The 7717-nt window shown below is 38.8% G+C and overlaps 2 protein-coding genes across 4 annotated transcripts; both read left to right on the top strand.

The window, feature by feature from the left end:
* Nucleotides 1–1497: 1497 nt before the first annotated feature.
* On the top strand, nucleotides 1498–3056 carry LOC149214080 (ACT domain-containing protein ACR3-like). 2 transcript variants are annotated; one of them, XM_089390849.1, is made up of 2 exons: nucleotides 1498–1885; nucleotides 2039–2927. In XM_089390849.1, the coding sequence occupies exons 1-2, from the start codon at nucleotides 1705–1707 to the stop codon at nucleotides 2041–2043; spliced, it is 186 nt and encodes a 61-aa protein (XP_089246975.1). In that variant the 5' UTR covers nucleotides 1498–1704; the 3' UTR covers nucleotides 2044–2927. The 2 variants fall into 2 exon arrangements, 1 of the variants encoding a protein (XP_089246975.1); XR_016250372.1 differs by adding an exon at nucleotides 2953–3056 and having other exon boundaries at nucleotides 1505–2133.
* A 274-nt stretch (nucleotides 3057–3330) lies between these two features.
* Nucleotides 3331–5472, top strand: LOC149214079 (uncharacterized). 2 transcript variants are annotated; one of them, XM_089390848.1, is made up of 5 exons: nucleotides 3331–3493; nucleotides 3680–3737; nucleotides 3870–3882; nucleotides 4217–4518; nucleotides 5277–5472. In XM_089390848.1, the coding sequence occupies exons 1-4, from the start codon at nucleotides 3369–3371 to the stop codon at nucleotides 4396–4398; spliced, it is 378 nt and encodes a 125-aa protein (XP_089246974.1). In that variant the 5' UTR covers nucleotides 3331–3368; the 3' UTR covers nucleotides 4399–4518; nucleotides 5277–5472. The 2 variants fall into 2 exon arrangements, with proteins under 2 accessions (XP_089246974.1, XP_089246973.1); XM_089390847.1 differs by having other exon boundaries at nucleotides 3870–3918; nucleotides 5277–5462.
* Nucleotides 5473–7717: the final 2245 nt, after the last annotated feature.

The raw sequence follows: 7717 nt of genomic DNA, 5'->3' as shown, positions 1-7717 counted from the left end.
CTTGTATTGATTGCTAAATCGGTCCAGGGATTGCAAATGCACCTATATGCCCTTGAGAAATTTGTAAAGCGGTGAGGATGCAAGTCAATACCAACAAGACCAAAATAATGATTTTCTCAAATTAAAAGAAGTAGAGCCAACATATGTTCTTATTTAAAGGCAACATTCTCGAAGAAGTAAATGAATACAAGTACCCCACGATTGATTTCAACAAGAAGCTTAATTGGGAGCACTGCAGAAAGAAGAGAATTTTAGGAGGGTGGAAAGCATTATATGCTCTTCAAAACAGATGTAGAGAGGCAGAGTTATAGGACCGGAAAACAATTAAAGTGCTTTTTGGGCTCCTAGTTTGTCTAGTGATATTAAATGGGTGTGAATTACAGGCTAGCAACATCCCTATCTCAAAATGGAAGCAAATTGAAAAAATCCAAAAATGCTTGATCATGAGCAAGTTTAAAATAAAAAGTTCAATTTCTTATTAGATAATGTTGACTGAAACAGGGGCAACTTCCATCGAAACAATTGCTATGGTGTGTCTCATAAGGTATCTTCAAAGAATTGAGCAAATGGGAGAAGGTAGATGGCCTAAAGTTATCTTCAATGAAAGAATGAGTGAAAGAAAGAAATCATGGATGAGACAAAACAACAAATGGATGCAAAAATGGAATATTTATCTCAATGCATGTCCTACAAATAGCAAAGATTTAAAGAGTTATGTTATGGAAAAGTTTCGTAAGCATATATGGGGAAAAGAGTTGGGTAGAAAGAAGTACTATGTTCAAGAATTCAACCCCACATGTGATCTCCAACAAAAAGAGTACATTGGAGCTAGAATTTCATGGAGAGCAAAGATTCTTATTGCTCGATTAAGAACTGACTCACATCAACTACGGTGTGAAACGGATTGGTGGAAAATACCTAAAGAAGCTTGAGAAGAGTGGGTGTGTACTTTTTGCATCTCTGGGGCAGTGGAATCGGAAAAACATTTCATTTTGGAATGCGATGCTTTCAGAAACATCAGGGACATAGTTACATCAATATATTAACATCGATTCCTTGACAATGTATTTTTAGTGAGGAAAGTCCTAAAAAATTAGGCCAGCTCATCATTAATTTAAATAATAAAAAAATTAAATTACAAAAAACAAAAAACAAAAAAATAATAATCTCATAGCTTATATCTAGTCAATGAACATTAAAATTTCATATTTCATAGACATTAAAATTTCATATTTCATCTATTTATTTATTTTTATTTTTACGCCGTAAGGCGTTTCCCTCTGAGATCCATCCCCCATTTTGCCTACGTGTCCTCCTCTGATGCCGTACGATGAGATGTTAGACGATTAAAAACACCAGAACCGTCGATCAAAAATGTCACTGAGGCGGTCCGGGTAATGAAGAGCTCGGAGTGCCAATCGCCATTCCAGAGGTAGGGTTTCTCCAATGGTGTTCTCCAAGCGGGCGTTAGGACTTGCCTCCCCTAGATCCCTCAGGACTTGCCTCCCCTGCATCCCTCCACACCGCTTTGGATCCCTCTGAATCATCCATGCAATATCCCTCTCAATCATCCATGCGTTGTATTGCAGAGGTTGGCAACAAACCCTTGCGTAGTGCCTTTGTTTGGAAAACCAGTAGGTCTAGATGCAGTCGCTGAACATACGACAATTGAATTAACACAGAGAAGCTAAAACGGTGGTGTCAATGGGATTCACTCACATAGAAAGGCGGCTTTATCAATTGATGTTTGCTGACCGTGACTATGATAAACTCGATGGAACTGGAGACATGGCATCTCTTTCTCTCAAGGACAACGACAACGCCAAGCCTCTTGTGACTGTTGACAACTGTTTGGAGAGGGGGTATTCTGTGGTGACTGTTCAGTGTAAAGACAGACCTAAGCTTCTCTTTGATATTGTTTGCAGCTTGACAGATATGGAGTATGTTAAACCTGGTCTAAAGCAGATGCTTTCAAATAGAATTTGATAATAAACAACCGGCTCCTATTATCTTATGGTTTTCACATGCCGACCTGCAGCCTGATTTACATGGTTAATATGCCCGTGTGCGCGGTGGATTTGTGGCATATTCATACGAACAACTTTTTGGATGTTTTGATATTAGCAAAATCAGGTAATAAACTTCCGTTACAGGTTTCCTCTACTCAATGTTTTTTTTCAGATCGAATGTGAGGTCACCTAACTAAGTGCAGGAAAATCCACTGTAGGTAGTATTTCTTGTTGCGTTTAAATACATTTTGGGAAAAATCAACATGTACTGCTGCTTTCACCAACCATTTTCTGTTCTTTGAAACACTCAACAATACGTTGAAGACACGAATTTGTCCGCCAGTTTTTGTTTAGATTGCAATGACTTGTTTATTTAAAAGAAGTACAGCAATGTTTGCTGCCAACATACTTCAAAATGAAGCTTTAAACCAGACCAGGATACATATAAATTTTGTGCTAATTCTGGTAATGTTTTGTTTGTTCTTAGATGTTCAGCTAGCATATTCTAGCCTGTGTCGACATACATCTGTATATTTAGACCATCAAGTAAAGCAAGAAGAAAAGTAGAATATTCAAACCGCTATCAAAAAAGAGTATGTCCTGTTGAAGTTACACCGTGCAGGGTAGAGAACTTCTGTAGGTTCATTTTGTGGTTTTCAATGTCTGAGCTAAATAATAATTCTTTTCAGTACTGCTTGTTTTTAAACTGGTTTAAGGATAACCCTGTTCTATGACGCCATACACCTTTTTTTTTTCAGATGAAAAAAGCGATATATTTATCAGTATAGAATTTACATATGATGCAAAATCTGCAGCACAAAGGTGCATATCAGAGTTTTAAATCCGAACAATTCAGCCAACATACTTCAAAATGAAGCTTTAAACCAGACCAGGATACATATAAATTTTGTGCTAATTCTGGTAATGTTTTGTTTGTTCTTAGATGTTCAGCCAGCATATTCTAGCCTGTGTCGACATACATCTGTATATTTAGACCATCGAGTAAAGCAAGAAGAAAAGTGGAATATTCAAACCGCTATCAAAAAAGAGTATGTCCTGTTGAAGTTACACCGTGTAGGGTAGAGAACTTCTGTAGGTTCATTTTGTGGTTTTCAATGTCTGAGCTAAAAGCATACTCTGAGGCATGTGAACTGATGGATTTGGTGGAGGACTCAGATCCTGCAACCGATAGCTTGCTGAGTAAAGCGGCAGATAGTGTATTCAAAACATTACAGGACATTTGGTCATTCTATTATTGAATTTCTGCTATCAGGGAAACTTCAATGAGGTTCTGATATATATTTTCAATGGATATAGGTTTCAGTCCCTTTAGGCACTCAAACAGAAGCAAAGTCCTTGATGGGTAAAGGTCAAAGCTCAATAAAGAAGGTAAAAGGAAATTTAGAAAAACTTCAGATACTTAGTACAAAAGGAGGAAATGGGAAAGCATTGTCCAGTTCTACAAATGGTGCACTCCCACAGAGGTAGGTATTTGAAGCTGTTTTTTTCAGTTAATTCTGACAGTATAACAATTCCATTTGGAATCCCTGGAATGAATCTTAGCTTAACTTATATTAAAGTGGAAATGGATTCTGGACTTTGAGTTGGAGTCCTATTAATATCCTCTATTATGGTTGCCTGTTATTTATCCAAGTAATTGCTGGTTGCAGTGGAGGCAGCGGTAGTGAAGGTTCAAGTGAAGGTAGCGAGGGAGTCAATTCACAAAATGTAAGTTCCTTCCATTTTATTTAGGTTCAAATTTTTGAAAATTAATTTTATTTGCTGTCTGGGTACTCTACCAAATATGTCTTTGCTGTTTTATATTAATTATCACTGCATTCTACTCTGTATACTTTTCAGGGATGCGAAACAGGTAGGGCAAGAAGCTTGGAACCACTAACCATTAATGGTATGTTTTAACTATCATGTATTACGGAATGCATTTAAAATTTCTTATGGCTATTCATGAATCCTGTTATCAGGGGATCTCCTGATTTCCAGACTAATTTAGTAATACTTTTTATTTTCCATTACAGTTAGATCACTAATAACTTCTAGAATATTTCATCTTGAAGGGATGTGTGCTACTGCTTCCTTTTAGAAAGGTTGCGTTGTTCATGTTTGATATCTAGTCCTGAATCCTAATATTATCAATCTAGCTAATGGAGTAATTTAGTAACATTTGTTGATTTTCACGACAATGACAGGAACAAGTGCTACTGATGCCAATACTCTAGCATATAATGCCCAGGCTGGAGAAGCTAATACAACTGTAAACAGAAGCACAATGGCTTTGGTTCCACCAGCACCTGTTCCAGGAATGTCAACAGTTAGTCTACCTACTACAAATCTAAATATTGGAATGGGCATCTATAATGTGCCTGCCTAAGGATCTGTAACTCCTGTAAAAGGAAGACGGGGAACAACTAATAGTGTAACAACAATTGTTCCTGCAGCATCTCAACTCATTCCAGGTCATGATGGAGTGCCTTCTGAATTATGGGTCCAGGTATGCATACCAAGCTTTACCTTCTATGTATCATTCTATCTTGTATTGCATCAGGTTAATGGTGCTGTTGGCCATTCTGAGGTTGGCTGGTTAGTGAATATAAGCTGGATTTACTTGCGTCATCTTCCTATAGACTTGCTCAGACTTTTGGTGCTTGCTTTGTTTTCTTTATCAACTGTTTTGTGGGATGACAACCCTTCTTTCATCTTTTCTGGTTATGCACAATCCATGAAATATGATTTGATCACACTATCATTATATTCTCATATCCATCTTGTTCTTACAAGTCCTTTGAACATAAGTGCATTTCTTAAGAATATTTAGATAGAAGTGGTCCACAGTCAATTATAACTTGAATAAGCTAAATCTCATTTGTAGGGCTCTTTAAGTAATAGATGGTTTAATGCATAATAACAGTTTTATCTGATATGAGGGCAGCATAGTTTGATGATATAGACCAGAAGAGATTCAGAAGCAGGGAATATTTCCTGGCTGTATCTATGTAATAAGTGGGCACTCTGGTGTTTACCCCAACACATCAATTTGTCATTTCCTATTTCTTGGGAAAGTTTTCCTTTCATATTTCTGAAACTTCCATGTGTATCCCCATTACATACAACTTAGGGTTTTGTATTTTTTTTTTTGCATTCACCTACAGTGTGACCTTTTTATTGTGAATTATTTCCAATATATTGATGAGCTTTAAATATGTTGAACTAAATAAGCTTGTACATGTCCTAAACGAGCCTGTGAAACAGGATGAACGGGAATTAAAACGACAGAAGCGTAAACAATCTAATCGGGAGTCAGCTAAACGCTCTCGAATGAAGAAACAGGTATAGACTTGTTCTTAGTATTTTTATCAGAGGCTTGCAGAGATAGAGAGGTAAAATCGTGAGACATGAACAGACAAAGTCTGTTGTCATTGTTTTATGAAAGCAGTAAATATTGTTCAATTGATACCCTGTCTGTTGTGTTGTGCTGTGTGATGAGCCCCAATTTTGGTACAATTTGGGCTCATTTTGGCCTATTCTACTTGCTCAAACCATTCATTTTTATTGCTTATGTATGCATTTCTTAGTTTGTTCGTGTTGTTTGTAGGAAGAAGGGTAGACATATTATCTACGTGACTAATGCATGATGCTTTTAGGATTTTTGCATTTAAAGGGAGAAAAAGACATGAAAAAGGAGACAAGGAGACAATGAGGTGGCACTGCTGGTTTTTAGGAGAGAATGTCCACAGTCTTGGGGACCTTCCTCGTGATTCCCACCGTAGCTCCGAGCTCAAATCCATCTCCCCACCGAGCATAGAACACCGAGCATAGAGCACCGAGCATAAAGGCAGCCAACTGTTCTACAGGAACAGCAGGCATGACTGCCCTACAGGATCACCAGTTAAACTTCAGTTCGACAGCCGAGTGCCTAAAATCAAGGAAACTTGTTGGATGATGGTTTTGCATAAATACTAAGGCCATAGCCTTGATTAGAAGCTTTTTGACTTTTGGTATTACGCTTGTAATTTGGTGTACGAGCTACAGCTCGGTGTTAGTTCTGATTGTAAGCCAGTTTTGGCATAACATGAGATTATGAATAAAGAAGACAGATTTTGATTCAGTTCTGAGTTTTCTTAAGGAGACTATAGCTCTCAGGTTAGGGCCCAACCTGAGAGCCATAGATCCCCTCTGCTGTAGTGTTGTTTGCATTTCATTCCAGCACTCTGAGTTTTCATTTCCACATGCAATTCGAATTACAGGTTGTTAATTTAGTTGTTCTTCATGAATTTAGATAGGATTTGCTTATGGTGAATTTGCTTACAGTTGTTTAGGTTATCAGAGAATAGATATAATCCATTGGAGCTCCAGCAAAAAGGGTTGTTAAGGCTCACTGCCATCTCATTTGGGATTGGGGTGCAGACCATGACTAACCACCAAAAATACGCATTTCTTTATTTCATGATTGCTGCAACCACAGTCACGTTATGTTAGATGCTTCCACATGATTCACACCTGCACCACATTCCTTTACCACAGCTTCATGCACTTTCTCCTTCGCGTTTTGGATTGCTGTTCATTGAATTTACAAGCATAGGTAGTTTAGGTTAATGCATTTTCGGTTTGGTAACAGTCACAAGCATTTGTTTCATCTACACTGCTTTCTCTCGTTCCATCACTTCGTCCTCCACCTTGATCACACCTGCAAACACGTCTTTGACCTCTGCTCCACTCTGATATCTCCCAAAGTCTTTCATTCCTCACGTAATTCCATCCTCTAGCCCTTTAGTGACCTAGCCCTCTATCTTCCAACCTACTCCCTACACTCACTCCCTATCCCATTCCTCCACTTCTACAGCCATCACCAGCCTCATTCCTACCTTACACATCTCCCCCTACCATTCCATTACTCCTCCATCACGCCAAACACTCACGGTAGGTCATCCTGTAGCCGTTTGTAGACATCCTGTAGAAACCAGAGTATCCTGTAGGATCCCCTGCAGACTTCCTGTAGGAGGCCACTCACTCGGTTGCCGAGCTTATGAATGTGAGAGACCTTTGTGGATGGATGCTAAGGATCCCTAGGGACCTCTCCTAGCCTCCCCAACCTGTCCCACACTTTCCTTCCTTCTCCATCCCATCTGCACCACCAAACCCTAGTTAGCACAAAATCACAATCATTCCACACACTTAAAGGAAAAATACAAAAACATGTCTTTCATGATGCAAGTAGTTTAGATCCATGCATTTGCACTTATTAGAGGTAACAGCAGCCTTGGTTGAAGTTTCATTCACACTCTTTGCATTGTAGAGGTTAGACTAGTTAAATTAGGGTTTCCTAGGTTTACATGCTTTGATTTGCTTTCAGTTCAGTTTGTCAAGTAGAGTAGCTTTCCTTTGAGCATAGCTTTCGTCCATCAGTTAGCAAGCTTCTTCTGAGAGCCTATAGAAGTTGGCTTGAGCCCTAGCGGACTTGTGCCAGCTGACCAAGTGACAGCTACGACAAGAGCTAGTTCTTGTGCATATAGCACCGTCGCTTCCAAGTTTATACGAACTACCGGGTTGATAAAATTAAGAGACAGGAAGCCCCAGGAGTTGTAGCATTATTGCTACAATACTGGAGCTCACCATCTTTTTGGCGTTGTTGCCGGGGAAGCGTCAGAGTATTAGTAATTGTTGCTTTTCTTCTACTTTCGTACTCTTACTTC

The sequence above is a fragment of the Pinus tabuliformis genome, chromosome 1_1 (assembly GCF_031772625.1).
Source record: "Pinus tabuliformis cultivar Carrire ecotype Pingquan chromosome 1_1, CPIR1, whole genome shotgun sequence".
Lineage (NCBI taxonomy): Eukaryota > Viridiplantae > Streptophyta > Pinopsida > Pinales > Pinaceae > Pinus > Pinus tabuliformis.
The sequence above is the reverse complement of the archived record's forward strand: the minus strand, read 5'-3'. Positions and strand labels throughout refer to the sequence as shown.

Coding starts and splice junctions, on each gene's coding strand:
- LOC149214079 (XM_089390847.1), top strand. CDS start 3,369: ATGGGTAAAGGTCAAAGCTCAATAAAGAAGGTAAAAGGAAATTTAGAA. Junction 3,494..3,679: donor AATGGTGCACTCCCACAGAG/GTAGGTATTTGA, acceptor TGCTGGTTGCAG/TGGAGGCAGCGGTAGTGAAG. Junction 3,919..4,216: donor GGAACCACTAACCATTAATG/GTATGTTTTAAC, acceptor CGACAATGACAG/GAACAAGTGCTACTGATGCC.
- LOC149214080 (XM_089390849.1), top strand. CDS start 1,705: ATGGGATTCACTCACATAGAAAGGCGGCTTTATCAATTGATGTTTGCT.